Below are 16,912 nucleotides of genomic sequence, written 5' to 3' on the forward strand. Positions count from 1 at the left end.
TTTCATAGGGAACATGTTGGGATACACCCACACAAAGATGCCACTCAGATTGTATGGCATAAATAAAGGCTGGGTGCATTGTCCACAAGATAATGCAAACCAATATATAATTGCCTATACTGTGGTAGGATGATTGGAAGAAAAGAAAGCGTATATGTAGATTTCCACTGGATGGGGATGTGGTGATTTCTGCCATTATGAGAACTCAGAAGACACACTTTGAAAATGTTCTTAGTAGATGTCTGATGTTGCAGTACGGCGGTATCACCTCTAAAAGCATTATGCCATCATTGCAAAGGCATGATTTCATGTGTGTGAAATATTTTGCCTGAGCACATTTTGCTAATGTCAGCCCATGTTGCATACAGGATCTAGGGAGAACGAATCTGATGGAAAAGCACATAAGTTGTTGCTGCAGTCAAAGAGCGCTGAAAGAAGTGGCTGTAGGAGAGGTAACATTTTATACAAAAGCTATAGCAGTGAGGAGGGACAGAATGAGAGACAGAAAAAGAGCAAGGAGGAGAGGGCATGGCCTGGCACGCGGTGCAGTAACATGGCCGCCTCAGAGTCTCCTGTTGGAACGGGAGGAAAATGTACCAGAAAACATCTTTTGCTGATCATGGTTGGCCTCCTGAACAGTGGCATGAACCTGAGCCTGCAGCAGTATGGTGGGTGGGCCATACTTAACCAAACTTGTGCTGCAGTTTCCTCCCTGAGCCGCGCTCAGCCCGTCATGCTTACAGCCTGAGCGGCTGCCACCGATCCCGATTGCCCGAGGGCAGCGGCGGTGAGGAGGGTGGCACCCAGTCCCAGTCTTCTTTGACAAACCGGAGCTGCAGCGCAGCTCTGCCCGAAGTGCCCTGGGATCCAGTAGCCAGCCCTTAATGACTCCCTGGGTGGATGAGCCAGGGAGGACACGGCTTACCATGCGGCCACTGACCCATGTCGTTTGAGGACGCCTTGTGGCTGAGCCTGTTGGCTCCCTGGATCTGCTGCGAGGAAGAACAGGCTTGCAGCCCAGAGCGACCACCAGTGCCTTGCGGTGCGGAAAGCCTGGGGGAGGAAATCTCCCTTGGTCTCCCCATCCAGACTCTGATGCTGGTGGCATGAGAACGGGGCACCTGCTGCCCAGAAGCAGGGACTAATTGTTAGCTGTGACTGAGGAGCAGCCTGGGACACCCACAGCTGTGGAGTACTGGGCCTATGTGACAGAGCCTCCAGGCTTGCCCGGGTGGTGAAACCAAAATCTAGCAGTGGCATACATGTACCAATGCTCCAGCAAGTGTGGCCCATCACAGCCCAGAGTCTTGGGGCACGGCCCCCACACTCGAGGGGTTGCTCCCTGCCCTGCAGCCAGCAAATCTTGAGGGCTAGAATTGGCGTCCCAACCAGGGGTTGGCCTCCTAACTGTAGCCCGTGCCACAGACCGCCTCTAATGCAGTCTACCGCCGCCCTCCATAGGTCAGGCTCCCACCCAGCGGGGGGTCAGAAGCTTGCCTGACATCGCCTTGGAATGATTTGACATGTCATGCTCCAGGGCCCCGGCCCAATATATTAGTGAACTGCACTGCTTCACTAGACCCTTCGCCAGCTCGTGGCCCGCGAGGGCCAACTAGCAGTAATGGCGAAATCTGGGAAAGCCCCAAAATCAACAGACATTGCATCCCTGCTTCAGATCCATAACTGGGGTAAGAAAGAGCATGACAGTGGCCGGGGTACATAGTGGCGATGCAGCTCTAACACCCAACTCACAGCTGGTCATGAAAGATGACCTGCTGCAGTGGCTGACTGAAATCCGGAAGGACATTCAAGGCAGTCTGGTAGAGGTGGCGGGGAAGTTGACGGCTTTGAACAAACACATGGTGGATGCAGACCATAGAGTGGAGGAAGTTGAAACCACCCTATGCAAACACTCTTATGAGACCAGCGAGCGGGCCCAACAAATAGAAGAACTTGAGGACGAAGTGGCTTTCTTGCGAGACAAATACAAGGACTCAAGACAATTGATCTCAATGCAATAATATATGGATTAGAGGAGTGCCTGAACGTGACCTGGAGGCCTACATCCTAGAACTTTTTTTTGCCAGATCTTGGAAGCCCCGGCACATGACCCAATTGAGCTGGACAGGACACAGAGTCCGCTTGATGGGCCCAGAGCAACGAGACAACGTCGCTGATGTTCTCACATGAGTTCACTTCTACACATTGAATAAGAAGATCCTAACACGTGCCTGGTAGGCAGAAGAGATCTGCTTTCAGGGATCCACCTTGGTCCTCTATCAGGATTTAGAAGACGTAACCCTGTTTAAGCGCAAGGCACTTCGGCCGCTGAAGGAATTACTTCGCGAAAAGGACATTCACCAAATATGAGTGTTTTCCACGTCCCTCCACTTCACCTAATAGTACTGCTACTGGTCCTTCGCGACAATGAAAGATGCAGAAAAGCTTCTCTCACCGGACTCAGCCGAATTGAGTCAGTCCCGGGCCCATCATCTAGAACTGGAGTCAGAGTGGGCCCCTGGTCTAGAGTGGGGAAGGGCCAGAAGAAAAAGAAAGTCAAACTCTCCTGGATGATCTCAAGTGGGCTTGTGTTTGGTAACCAGAGTCCCCAGTCGCCCATGTCAATCTACTCCCGCTGAGGCTGGGGGCCCACTGCTTTACTGGGCTTTGTGTCGGCTATCTTTGGTTCCTGAGACAGCCATGGTCCTGGCTTATGGTTGACGTGTCAGGCATATCCCTGTTGCAGGTTTCCCGTACTTATCTTTCGCTCGTTTACCAACTGGATTGGTTGAAGTTACCAATTTTTGTTTTCAAAGTTTTTTCTTGTTGTGGGGTGTGGGGGATTGTGGTGGGATAAATACTGGGACAGTGGGCCGATAGCACCTGGTAGGGTGCATGGGAGGGCAGGCGAAGCGGATCATTGGTTAATGAGTTTGTCTCATATACCTTATGGCCAACACGGCTCATGATGCGCCGGACCACATGTTGTCAATGCTTACTTGGAATGTCTAGGGCCTCACCTCACCTGTCAAATGCAACTCTGTATTGACAAAGTTGGTTGACTTCTCCCCCTCAGTGGTCTTCTTACAGGAAACTGAAACCGAAGGGTGTCTCACTTACTAGTCCCCGGGGATCTCTATCTCAGGTGGCCAGGGCATGTCCATCGCCCTTGGATCCAGACCCTGGGGGTGGACAAGTACAACAGTATCACCTGGGTGGGGGATCTTCAGGCGGTGATGGTGAGGCAACCGATGGTGAGACACGGTATAACGCCCCTTAAGCATGGCCATACCCCATCCTATTTTATAGGATTCTCCCACGTTTCAACTCCCCCCGCCCTTTCTACACAAACACTGGGCAAAGGAAGAGGACGACTGAAAGCAAAGAGGCTAACACTTATATATCTCATTGGACATGTCCCGTTAATCAGGTCAGGCAAAGTAAGGTACTTAACCGTAATCACATACATCCGGTACCCATTAGCTCCCCCCACACACATAAAAGGCGAAACATTGAGACACACTGAGCAAGGTGAGACACGAGAAGGCGCAGATCTTCTGGGGCAAAGGCAAACCATTGGAGCAGGATGGCCGATCGAGGGACCAGAGCAAAAGGTAGGGAATCCCTGAAGATGCCTGCAGGAGGTTGTTGCCTCTGGGAAAACTGAAGGATACATGGAGAAAGCCGAATACCAGACAAGAAGAAACCTGCATTGTGTTTGAAGGACGCCAGCGACCATCCCGGGTGTACGACAGAGTTGGGGAGGCGAGGCCAAGCCTGTGGCATCAACCTTGACTCGTAAATCATAGCCGCAGGGACAAGAAAGGAATGCATGCAACCAGTGAGTTAGCGAAAGTGTTACATCTCATTATGGGCACTGGTCTTGGTGGTGCCGCGGTAGGCTTCGTTTTGCAGTAGCAGTCGCCCATTCCAATATGGCTGCCTGGATGTCCTGTTCCCTTGGTACACCGAAACAATTGTAAATTGTCCAGAAGTCACTTACCGCCTATTTCAGCAGCTTTCTCGCAAGAGGAGTTCCACCACTCCAGGATTCTCCCATTCGCAAGCTACTGTAATCTCGACCTTTGGCAACACTCATCCACGTAGGTCACAAGGGAAGTGTAAAGAGTTGTTCTCATTTTTTTAGAGAACGTATGTACTCTATCTTTCGAAACACAGAAGGCACACCATATTCCAAGAAACCATCCAGATTCACACTCTTTTCAACAACTGGTGAAAACCACTGCCTCGATTCTATTTCTACAGACTTTCACTCCTGAATCTATACTTACCCCTTTTCTTATTTCTGATAGACCGCATAAAGAGAAAGACTACTGAAAAAATCCTGTCCTGTATATTCCGGTCCGGAGTTTCCAAAAATTGAAGAGCTACGCATACACTTTGCACTCAAATCCTGCACAGGGTTTTCTACCCCCAGAGGATTTTCCCTCTCTCCGTTCCTGGTCATTCCCAGGCAGAGAGTAGTAAAGTTTTCAGGTTTTTTTTTATCCTGTTAACAAGGAACTGCCATCTGATCAGGTTAGTGGCTATCTGCATATTTGAACCGTGTTTGATGATAGAAAGACATGAAAGGCCGGTTTGCGTCAAGGAAAGATTGAAGCGCAACAGTGTATCTCACAATTGAAGGTTGCGTGCATGCTGATGCGACGTGAAAGAAAAATCAGTAGTGACAGTTACCGATAACTGAAGCCAGTGATACAGAGTAGCGGAGTGATCCAGTGAAAGGAAATGGCAGATTAGAAAATCTCTGCAAAATGTTTGATGTCTTGTTATAAAGCGGCAAAGTGAATGAACTCTGAAATGCGTGATGGTCAACCCCGACGAAAGGCGAAGTTGAAAGGTGATTGCTTTAAGAGGAGGTTTTCTTTGGACTTTTCTGATTGTGATATGAAACTACCAAGACCGAGAGACAATGGGGCAAATAACATAAGGGAGAGCTGAAGTGAAAGACGAAGTGGTCCTGAGGAGGTCTATGGTAAAAGCCCTGCACATTTGAAAGTCTTCGACATCAGTGAAAGGTCCCAGCCCGATTGAGGGAGACCGAAAACATGAAATAAGTTAGGGGAAGGGAACCTGTAATGAATGTGAATGAAGTTTGGGGAAGGGAACCTCTGCAAGTGCTGTGATTGGAAGGTCCGAGCCTGACAGAGGGAGACCTATGTGAACTGTTGCCGCCTTGAGAGGTCAGAGCCCAACAGAGTGAGACCTATGTGAGCTTTTGTTGAACTGTGAAAGAGTTTTTAGAAAACTGGAACAAGTGAGGAAGGCCAAGCAGACCTCTACCCATGTTTTGAACTGCCTTTTGTTTGATAACTTGAGCCAAAGCGTGTCATCCTGTTTACGGGGGCCGCTATACTCAGTGCTGCCCAACGTGGGTAGGAGAGCCGACTCAGCCACCTTGATCCTTTATGCTACAACACTGACTTTTCTTTGTATAAATATTCCCCTTTACACACTTTTTGTATAAGAGATAGGGTAGGCATTAGGTTTTGTTAGTAAAGGTCATTTTGTTTTGACAAAGACAGACTAGGACTGTTTTCTTTATTTTATGGCAGAGAGTATTCCCATCTTAGTTTGTTTGTTTATATATAAAGCGCTCCCAGCCCAGAGGTATCTGGGCGTATTACAGGAATTTTCAGATTCTTAGTTACGATACATCCGTATTAAATTACATAAGACACAATGTTACATAAAAGCGTTGTGCCAAAAGATGCTACAGTAGTTATTGGGCAAAGTAGGAATTTTTCCAAACCCCAAGAATGTATTTATTTAAAATGTTTATGACATGCTAAATCACCCATAAGCCTCAAAGGGACAAAAAAACAAATGAAACATAATGAGACCATTTAATAAAGGTTTTGAAATGTGTAACTCGTGTCTGTGTCATACGTGTGATACCATGCCTCCCTTGCAAGACCCACCTTTTGAAAGCCAGCGAAAAGAGATTCACGCGTGCCTGCTTTCAACAGGTTTTTTCTGCCTCTATTGGGGCTAAGAGAAGGGGGGGGGTCGCAGCCACTCTATTTGAGAGAGCAACTCCCTTTCTTAAAAGCCAGGATCCTGTGCAACTCTAATGAGAGGTACCTGGGAGTGAAGGGCACATTTTTGGGCAACACTTTCACATTTGTCAGTGAATCCCCACCAATGACCGACAGGACCTGTTCCTGCAGGACAACTTGAACAAATTGATCATTTTCACTGAAGGTACCCTGGTCATAGGTGGGGGTTTTAATGTGGCACCCTGACCCTAGCACAGATAAAACTCCCAGCTTGTACGGCCGGTTATAGTAATTCGCTGGCTCTCTTGTGTCTCCTTTATTTATTTATTTATTTATTCAGATTTATTTAAAGCGCACGTCAGCCCGGGAGCATCTTGGCGCTGTTACATGAATACATAATCTGGTTACAATGGAAGGAAGATGGTTACAAAGTACATTTTCTTACATAAAACATTTCGTAGCATACGTATGCAGTTGAATAGCATAGTTTTTAGGGATTTGCGAAAGGAGTACAGAGAAGGTTCTGCTCTGAGTAAGTTGGGGAGGGCATTCCAGAGCTTAGGTGCTATGTGTGGGAAGCCAATGCCGCCGGCTTTGGCTGTTCTTACAGTGGGTACTCGGAGTTGGTTGGCGTGATGGCTTCTTCTAGGACGCGTGGAAGAGTTCTTAGTTAATCCTTTGGGATTTGCACCAAGTTGACAACTGGAGGTTATGGAATTCCACTGCCAGAGACTACACACACTACTCTCATGTACACCTGGGCTACTTTCGAATTGACATGCTGCTGGCATCCTCTTTCTTGGCCCCTCCATCCGTGAGGGATCCATCCATCCATCTATCTGGTCTCGCATTCAAACCACACTCCGGACTTGCTCTCCCTCTGTGTCTCGGGTCTCCAGCCCCCAACCCGGAGGCCATGGAAGCTCTACAATCCAATAGTCAGGGACACTGTAATTTGCTGGGAGATTGGGACAGTTATCAACACTTATTTCAAAAACAACCTCACAGACTATGTGTCCCTAGCTAATGTGTGGTATGCTAGGAAGGCAGTGACGAACCTCACCTCCTCCTACTAGCTACTACAGGAACTGCAGGATGTGGTCCAGTGGCAAGAGACTGCAAGCAAGAGACTGCAAGCAAGATCTCGGGCTCCCCCAGGGTGAGGCGCCATCTAAACATAGCTAGATCCACACTCAACGCCCATTGAGCAGAATGTACATCTCAGGCCCGCCTTAAGGTCAAACTGTACTACTACACTAGAGGGAACATAGCTAATAAGGTCTTAGTCCGGAAACTGGCCACAAATAGAGCCTGCAATAATGTTCATGCCTTATTTAGGACTATGGGTGCGCCGCCTCACGGAGGAGGATAAACTGGAATGTGTTCACAAATACCATGTGAGGGCAGCCACAGTCTCCCCCACCGGGCCCAAGCACCATGCAGGACTACCTGGCACTGGTCACCTTTCAGTCTCTGGCTAATGCTAAGATCACACAACTCGAACAAATCGATTGGCAAGTTCACAGTGGCCATTAAATCCCTGAAAAACACGGCCGATTCACCTCTGAATTTTACAAGGCTTACTGTGAGATTCTCTCCCCCCACCTGATCAGACTAACTCATTACCAGAGGCCAGCACAATAACACCCACCATGCTCGAAAACTCCACTGTTCTGATCTTGAAACATAATTAAGACCGTCAACTCTGGCTCATATCGACCAATCACCTGTATCAATATGAATGCTAAACTATACTCTAAGGTATTTGCCATACGATTGAGGTCAGTCCAGTCTACCCTTGTCCACGTGGACCAGACTGGCTTTATCACCCGTCGATCCACCCAGAACAACATCAGGAAAGTCCTTATTTTAGTCACAGTAGCGACCAGAACAAAGATGAAATCTGGTCTCCTAACTCTTGATGTTCACAAGGCATTTGACCAGTTGGATTGGATTTACCTCACAGCGGTTCTCTAAAAGTCTGGTTTGGCACCGAGAGTCCAGTCGGTTCTGTCCATATAGTTAGTGCCAATAACCCGGGTCTTACTCAACAGCAGGTCCACCCCACTAATAAGAGTCCACGGAGGCACGAGACAGGGATGCCCACTGTCCCTCTCCTTTTCCCATTCTCTATGGAACCTCTGGCAGCCAGTGTTCACACTCAGACATTCAGGATATTTTAAATCGGGATCAGGAGCATAGAATATCGCTCTACACTGACGACCTTCTGATGTGCATCAGTCCGACCCAGGCCTGATGGTTGAATTGCAGGCTTTTGGTAAGAAGTCTGGGTTCACAGTCAATTACAATAAATCCCTAGGATTAGTCCTCGAATTACCAATTGGGGATCTTGAACTGCTTGCTGAAGCCTGTGCGATCAAATGGAAGTGAGACCAAATAGAATATCTGGGCGTAACATCCCTAGCTCCATGAAATCAGTACATCCGGCCAATTTCCCCTTGTTGATTGCAGAGGTGGAAACGGACCTAAAAACGGTGGCACAAGCAAACAATCTTGTGGCTAGGACGAGTAATGGCAGTCAAAATATCCATTAGCCATTCAGAACTGCATGAGCTACAGGGCAAAATCCTGGCTTACATTTGGCAAAACCACAAGCCGAGGGACGCCAAGAGTCCTATTATGTGCTGAGACCTGGGTCAACCTGGAGTCCATGACATCTATCGATATTACCTGGCCTCTCACCTCTCGCACAATTTCTCATGACAGTCCGGGGAGACCCCACGATGGGTGCAGATTGAATAGGCGCCTTCCCAGATCACCCTGAAATGGCTGCTGTTCATTAAGTTAAGCAGTAGCTCGGTCAGTCCTGCACTTTTCTCTTTGACACTCCACAGACTTGCATGCTGGAACTTGGCAACTATAAGGTGGGGCACCCCGATGGGCATGGTCCTGCTGTCACCTGTGGTTTGCAACGGAGATCACCCCGGGCAAACATGCAGCCAAATTTGTGGGTTGGACCTCCTGGGTCTCTGACAACTCTTTATGGACGGGTCCCCTCTTACTACCAAAGTATGCAAGCGGTTATTTTTGTTACAGGTAGGGGGAAGGGTCTGGTACTTTCAGTTGCACCACTGGGATTGTCACCGCTTCTGTCCAGCAAAGAGGCACCAGAGACCTTAACGCTCTGGAGCTTACCTACCTGGCAGGCAGATCCAAGGGCATAATCTTAGGGCTTTACGACTTATTAGACCGCTTTGACCTCCAGGAACATTTGCCATACATGTTGAGCTTGGAAAAGGATCTGGGGGTAGCCATTGGGGAGGACTCATGCGGTCACATTTGGGAACGCCCTCACAAAGCCTCCAGGTGAACCACTGATAAGGAGTGCCAAAATAAACTTTGCTATCAATGGTCTTATGCACCAGGCAGACTTCACCACATGTCCCCTTTGCATCCCGAGAACTGTTGGAAAAGTGCCAGGAAAAAGGTACCTACTTCCACATGTGGTGGATATGCCCCAAGGCCCAGATTTACTGGAAGGAGGTTCTTTCACACATTAGATCTATTCTGGGAATCGATCTGCCCTTTGACCCTTTCATCATCCTGCTGGGGGACTGCGGGGAGGGACTCTATCCTCCTACGGGCTGTAAAGCTAGACCTCACTTATCTTCTCCTCGCAGTTAAGATCTCCCTTGCCCACAATCGGAATGCTGCAGAAGGGCTTTTGTTGGGGATGTGGTGGGGGAAGCTCTGGGAGGTGGTGGCCTCTGAGAAAATAACAGCCTTGACTGAAGGGAGGTTTGCCTGGTTCCCCTTTATCGACTACACACAAGGGGCTTAACATGGGGCTTACAAGCCCAAGCTCTACAAATACTTACTGTTGTGCTGAAGGCAGGGGTGGGGGAATGTGCATGTGTGCCGTCAGTTGGAGTGTTCTGGACAATGAGCAATCATTTATTTGCATTTATAAAGCGCACATGCAGCCCAAAGGCATCGTGGCGCTGTTACAAGAAGGTGTAGTAACATTGTGCAACAAGATCACGTGACCGTGAAGTCTCTTAGTTGTAGGTACAGGAGTAATTTAAACATATAAAAGGATTTAAGCAGAGTAGAAGGAAGCAAAGGGTTCGTGTTCAGATGAAGAGTTTGGTTTTGATTGCTTTGCGGAAGGCTTGGTGAGATTCAATCATTCTTAGGTGAGGAGGAAGGGCGTTCCATTGTGTGGCAGCTATCGTGGGAAAGCTAGATCCCCCTGCACGGGCCTTGTTGGTCTTAGGCACAAGGATATGGTTAGAGTACCCATTTCTAAGAGGTCTTGTGGCGGTGTGCTTGACAATTCTCTGAGCAAGATATGGAGGAGCAGCATCATGGAGGCATTTGTGTGCCAATGAGAGGATTTTGAAGATGATTCTCTGTTTGACAGGGAGCCAATGGACCTGCCTTTTGATTTCGGAGACATGCTCTTTCCTAGAGGTCCTGGTGGCTGCCCTAAGGGCATTGTTTAGCACCAGTTGTAGTTTGGCCATGTTTTTGCAGGAGGTCCCGGATAGGAGGGCGTTGCAATAGTCAAGTCTGGAGCCAATAATGGCCCTGGCAATGGTGAGGCAGTTGTGTCCTGTTAGGAATGGTCTGGCTGCATTAATGATTTTGGCGTAATAGGCTGATGAGGAGGCAATAGAATTCACTTGTCAGTCCATGGTGAGGTCCGAGTCTAGGTAGACGTCAACATTGTTGGATACCTTTATGGGTGTGTTGTCAATAGTGAAGGAAGCGTAGTCCTGACTGAGGTTACCCAGGCTAGTGGGTGAGCCAATAAGTAGGATTTCCATTTTTTCGCTATTAAGACACAGCCAGTTGCCCGCCATCCAGGATTGGATCATCGAGTAGATGGCAGTGAGCAGTGAGATTAGACATGTCTGTTTTGTAGTCACCTGTGAGTGGGATTAGCACCTGCGTGTCATCCGCATAACTGGTGTATGAGATGCCCAAGGAGTCCAGGATGCTAAACAGAGGTCTAGTGAAGATGTTGTATAGCGTTGGCGCTACACATGACACTTGTGGGACTCCACATTTGATGAGGCTAGGGGTGGCAGAGGCTGAGTCAGAGAAGACTTTCATGGCCTTTACTTGGAGAAAGGAGGTAATCCATTCACAAGATTTTTAACAAGAATGGGACCGTTGTGATGGGCCTATAATTGCCCGGGATGGTGGAATCAAGTGACGGCTTTAAGAGTGGGCGTACCCAGGCTTCTTTAAGATCTTTGGGAAGAAGACCTGACCGGAAGGATGAGTTAATGAAGGCAGTAAGGAAAGGTGCAAGGGTGGAGGCTGAGTCTTTGATGAGTTGGCTGGGCAGGTATCACCCTTGCAGTTGGGTTAGATGGATTTGAGCAGGGTGATGACCTCCGATTCTGTAATATCTTTAAAGTCGAATAGGGGAGAGCGTTTAGGTTCGGGTGTGGTAGGAACTAGGCTGTGCTGGCTGGCAATTAGTTTTTCAAGAGCTTGTTGATGGCCAATGATTTTGGTCTGCAGGGTGTTCAGCTTGTCTAACATTGCAGCCAGAATGCTGTTACACCAGCTTTCATCCTTGAGGAGCGTGGGTTGGGGGGTGGAAGGTTCTTCCAACTCTCTAAAGATGGAGAAAATTTCTTTGGAGCTTGATTTGGCATCATTTATCCTAGAGTTAAATGACAAGGCTTTGGCTTTGATGACGTTATTTCTGTATGACTTGGAGATGGCCTTGAAGGCCTCCCTATTTGACTCTGATGGGTTGGCTTTCCAGGTAGAGAGGGCGGACCTTTTCTCTGAGAGTTGCTTAAGCAGCTCATTAGAGAACCAAGTATTTGAGTGTTTGATTATTTTGGCTTTCTTTAGGGTCAGAGGGGCGATGGCGTCGACTGCTTTGGTGATGATGTGTTTAAAAGGTACTGGCTAGAGTATCTGGGTTGTTGGAAGAAGGCGCCTGAAGCGAAGGCACCATTAGAAATGGTGCTAGAGTTTCGGCTGTAAGTTTGCGTGAGCTCCTAGCTAGTGCTGCTGGACACAGGGTGGTGGGGAGCGATTGACTTTTTTGGCGGTTAGATTGAATTGGATGTAGTGGTGGTCTTGTGCATGCAAGTTTGCCATCACTGCGCCTTTGCTTTGCTCATTGTTTCTCGTACCCACTAATGCCTGTATCTGTTTACCTGTGCAGTCACACCTGTTTTCATTAAATTCAATAAACAAAATTGCTATAAAAAACAAAACAAAAAAAAACGCTAGCAGAATAAGCTGCACTTTCCTTTTGTCTGGAAGAATTATTAAATCCAGGACTGGCTTTGTTTTAGACGAACTAGATCTACTGGCAACCCCTGCAAGAAGAGTGGGTGGGTAATTCTCAGTGCCCATATTAATTTATGATGAACACAAATATGGGAGGAAAGAGGGAATAGACAATGATAGTGGGATTTGTTTCTTTGATATTTCATAAAGCAGTGTAGGGCCACCATATTGCTCTATGGCAATGGAGCACCGCTATAAGTACTAAACCAATCTTTTGAAAATGGAAAGCTGCGCAAAGTGCCAGTGATGGCCATCTGAGCTTGGGCCAGATCACCACATTTTATTTTACTTGTCATAACATTGCAATTGCTCAGTTTGTCAAAGAAACACTGATTTGATAACTAGCAAAGGTTGAGCTCCTTCTTACCATGTACGTAGCAATTTCTTCTGGCGCATCACCATCTAAATCAAACTTGAATGTGACCATTTTATGATTGTGAGTTTCCAGCTGGCATTCCACCATCTTATCCCCAGTATTTGAAACCTGAAAGGATAGTAAACATTTTATTTGAACTTATTGCGCCTCCTGACATCAACCAACAATGTTTTTTAGGCCCCAATCCCTTGTACTAAAAACACATGAGCAGAGATCCCTTTAAGAGGTAGTATCACAATGGCTTACATTTAAAATGGTCAGTTTCGGTCTGCTGGTCTTTTCTTGCCGTGATCGAGTACGTGACGATCTCCTGTGATGTTTCTTGGCAGGCTTTCCACCACCTTGAACTCCTTCACATCCATCACTGAATTCTCGGCCTGAAGCAGCATCAGAGCCGATGCAGCTTGAAAAGAGGAGACATGGCCATAGTGCTTTTAGGAACAAGGTGAACAGCTGAATATTTCAAACATTTGCAAAGTGGCATTGCTCCAACACTATCATCCTTTGTGCCCACTACTACTTAGGCCTACTATTCCATTAGATTTTTGTTTGGGTGGTGGGGGTAAAAATGTCACTTCTTGTTGGCCCTTGCATCTTTGTTTAATCTCCCACTCTTCAGTTTTTGCTGATGCGTGCACAAGTCACCAACAACCAAAAGTCCAAATGTTAGTATATGAATGTAGATAAACTGAATTAAATTGACATTGTAAATATTCTACAGCATTGCGTACTGTCTATATGTCTGTATAGCATCAACAAAAGTAGTGCATTTTACTAAGGCAATACTAAGATTCCAGACTGCACATAATGCTGTACAGAGAGGAAGCCCAGATGAAGGAGCTGGAGGAAGGCACACCACCCCGGTCCTGTCCACCAACCCAGCATTGTTCCGCTGACTATCCCAACAAAGAATGGGAAAGCAGATATGGCATGAAGAGTGCAAAGAAACGGCATTCAGCATCTATTCACATGGGCAGCCAAGATCACCTCCAAGGTAAGGTAGCTTTGGGGGGCCAGGAGAGTGCTCTGAGGGTGCAGGGTCACCCTGGGGGTTTGTTGATGTACTGAAAGACCAGGACTTGGAATACGCACTGTGATGAAATCAAGCTTAGTATCATCATGTCAGACACCCAAGTTGTATTGTATGGAGTCATGTGGAGACCTGGAACCGAAATCTCCGCTGTCAGCCTTCATGACACTCTGAGGCTGGATACCAGTCCGTCGCAATCTAGATTCCACAAAACTAATTATTCTTAAGAACTGAGATAACTGAACCTGCAATTTACAGCCTTCCTGATGTTGGATTCCCTGCAGCCAGAAAGAAATGCAATTCCCCATGAATCACTATCCTGATCCACTGGAAGACATGGAATTCATATTTCGTAACTTGATGCTATGACGTTCTATACCAAAAACCCCAAATATAGATCTATCAAGATGCACCACTTGAGGTAATAGAGTACTGTGAAGTGCAACATGCACCGGTCTTCCTTCCCAATGCAGTGAAAGCATGCAGTAATAAACCACATCTCTAGGTGTACTTCTGTTGCTTGCCGGTCACTGTATCAAAACTCTTGATACATTTACAAATAAGGCTAACAAAAAGTTGCAGACATAATACAAACCTATGGAGAACCATGATTTTCCTTATGTATTGAGTTGATTAAATCAATTAAGCTGTCGCTGGTTGGACCCATAAATTGTGTCTGCCCAATATTGAGTCATTTAAAACAAATGCTGGGCTCAAACCCTGCGCCATCTAATAAAAATGTCCATGTGCGTTGTATTGCTAATGTGTTTTTTTTTTAAACTGTGCTAGGTCACTTTCAATTTCATTGTGCAATTACAAGTTAAGCATATAGGTTTCCACATGTGTCCTTGGTGTTGTCTGAATTAACTTCATTCAGAGTTGGGGTTCTCCAGATTCTGTTCTCCGCGTTGTCTAGATTCTGATAAATGTCCACAAAATAAGTGTCCTTATTAACTTTAGGTTTTCCTTATTGGGGTTATCCTTCTCCAGGTATGTTCTAAATATTGTCTAAATTCTCATAATTGTCCACAAAGTAATTGTCCTTGATAACAATATGTTGTCTTTGTTTAGGTTATCCTTGTTAGGACATCTTGTCCTCTACAAGTGTTTCACCACTGCCATTGAGTGGCTCTTCAGGAGTGATTGTGTTGTCAGATTAAGTAGCAATTTAAAAATAATACAAAGAACATTGCTTTCCCTAATATCGCCAAATAATGCTAGAATCCAAAGTTGCTTGCAGCCCTGACATTTCACATGTAAATATGGCACTGTGGGTTGTTAGTATGTGTGTCGAGTTTACAGTAAGCATAACATAAATGGCATCACAATTCTACAGGTTTTGAGTAGGGAAGCAGTGTCATCAATTCCCAAAGCACACAACTGTGGCTCACCCATCCAACCTGGAAGATTTATTTTAGGATTTTATTAATCTTGTCTAAGTGTCCCTGCCCCTTCACTTCACAAATCTAGTCCAACTGTGCAGGTTCAAGAATGAGGGTGATGTGGGATTCACATCATTTTCTATGTGAGTGGAAGTGAAAATTAAGCTTGCTCTCATTTTCCAACCCTTATTAAATAGCTATGTCCTTCATGGAACACATATTATCAAGTACACTTTAATTAGGATATGCTACACAGCCCAATGTGAACTATCTGAAAACACGTTGGGTATAATTTAATAAGATTATCATTTGCAAAGAGTTGCATACAGGCCGCACAGAAGTGCAATCTGTATCACTGCGCACATCCTCAGAGAAATGTATTTTTGGCTGCAGTGAAAGGACATCTCACTTGACTTTAACAGCAGTGTTTTTTAGTACTGCCATTTCCATACCACCCCCTTTTGGAACTTAGCAATAAAAATGGTTCTAGCAAGCATATAGAATTTCATTTGGGGAATTCTAATACTCGCATATTTATACTAAGATGCAAAGTCAGTAGAGAACCTCCTACACAGTCATAAGGCTTCCTTCTGCCACCTTATTTTTGTCAGGAACACATGTCAGGCTCTGATTAGGTTGGTTCCAATTCTCACTTGGATAAGGCTTTACCATCACCATATAATATCCATATTCAGCACACATACAATAGGAACATGTGGTGGTCTTTCCTGCAGCTTTTTCCAGTGTCAAAATACCTTTTCTGAGTGTTTCTGCTTTTTAAAACATACATATTCCCATGCTTATATCATACTATTTAATTGGTCAAATCTGTCCTTTGGCTTGCCCAACAGTCACACTCCCAGAGAATACATACCCCTAATTTCCATTGGATGATCATATATCCAAATATGAAAAATTGTGGGATGGTTTGATCAGAGTAATATTACATTTGAAATCTGGTTTTCTTTTATAGTCAATTGCAGCAATATGGAACATTAACCACTTAAGTGCTAAGAACGAGTATGCTTGTCCTTTTTACATAGACTTGCATAATAGCCTGGCATTTAAGGGGTTAAAGAAACTTGGATCTCTGATCCCATGCTTACACACGTCTGGATATGGAATATGAATTAGTGTGAATTGTTCACAAAATTATTACATTTTCCTATTTTTAAAATTATTATGCATAGAAAATATGTGTTTTTACCAATCTAATACAGGCGATCCCTACGTTAACATGCAGCCCATGTTTTTCAGCCGTATGGCTGCAAGAGTATAGGCCAACTTAGTTTCTGTATGTAAAAAGGAATATTTTAATCATGCCCTGCATTTCTCGTACTGCAGCAATATGACTCCTGTAAACAAGCCTATGTAATTGCTTCAGTCAACGATTGATTGGAATGAAATAAAAGGTCCGCTTTCTTCTTCTGCGTTATTATCAGGGTATATGTTGAGCGCGGACAGAGCTTCGGCAAGCAATGGACCACTTTACAATCATAGGGAAAAAACTTGAAGGAAGCAGAGAATAAAGGGAGTGGGGAGCTAGGGAGGCGGTAGGTGGACAGTTTGTTGCATGTGATCTACAAGCAATCAGGCAAATTAACAGTTGGGGAGCAGATCACCCAGTCTTAGGTAGGGTGGGGAGTGGAGGATGAGTGGACCTAGGTGTTAAGGTGGAGCAATTCATTGAACTGGAGGGCCGTAAGCTTCTTTCTGCAACAGTAGAAGCGACTGGATGAGGTCAATGTTGACAAAGAAGTGGTTCCAGAGTCTTGGGGCATAGACAGAGAAGACCAGACTTCTGTTTTTTTCCTTCTTG

General features: G+C 46.0%; 1 protein-coding gene across 11 annotated transcripts in view; it reads right to left on the bottom strand.

The window, feature by feature from the left end:
- WNK2 (WNK lysine deficient protein kinase 2) overlaps positions 1–16,912 on the bottom strand; it is a 1,473,871-nt gene that overhangs the window by 625,073 nt on the left and 831,886 nt on the right. For all 11 annotated transcript variants that reach the window (XM_069643592.1, XM_069643590.1, XM_069643588.1 and 8 more), the window contains 2 exons: positions 12,928–13,084; positions 12,673–12,789 (listed from right to left, as the gene is read on the bottom strand). In XM_069643592.1, the coding sequence (XP_069499693.1) occupies positions 12,673–12,789; positions 12,928–13,084 (274 nt within the window). The remainder of the gene's footprint in view (positions 1–12,672; positions 12,790–12,927; positions 13,085–16,912) is intronic.

Source organism: Ambystoma mexicanum, chromosome 2p (assembly GCF_040938575.1).
Source record: "Ambystoma mexicanum isolate Mex_15411 chromosome 2p, UKY_AmexF1_1, whole genome shotgun sequence".
Lineage (NCBI taxonomy): Eukaryota > Metazoa > Chordata > Amphibia > Caudata > Ambystomatidae > Ambystoma > Ambystoma mexicanum.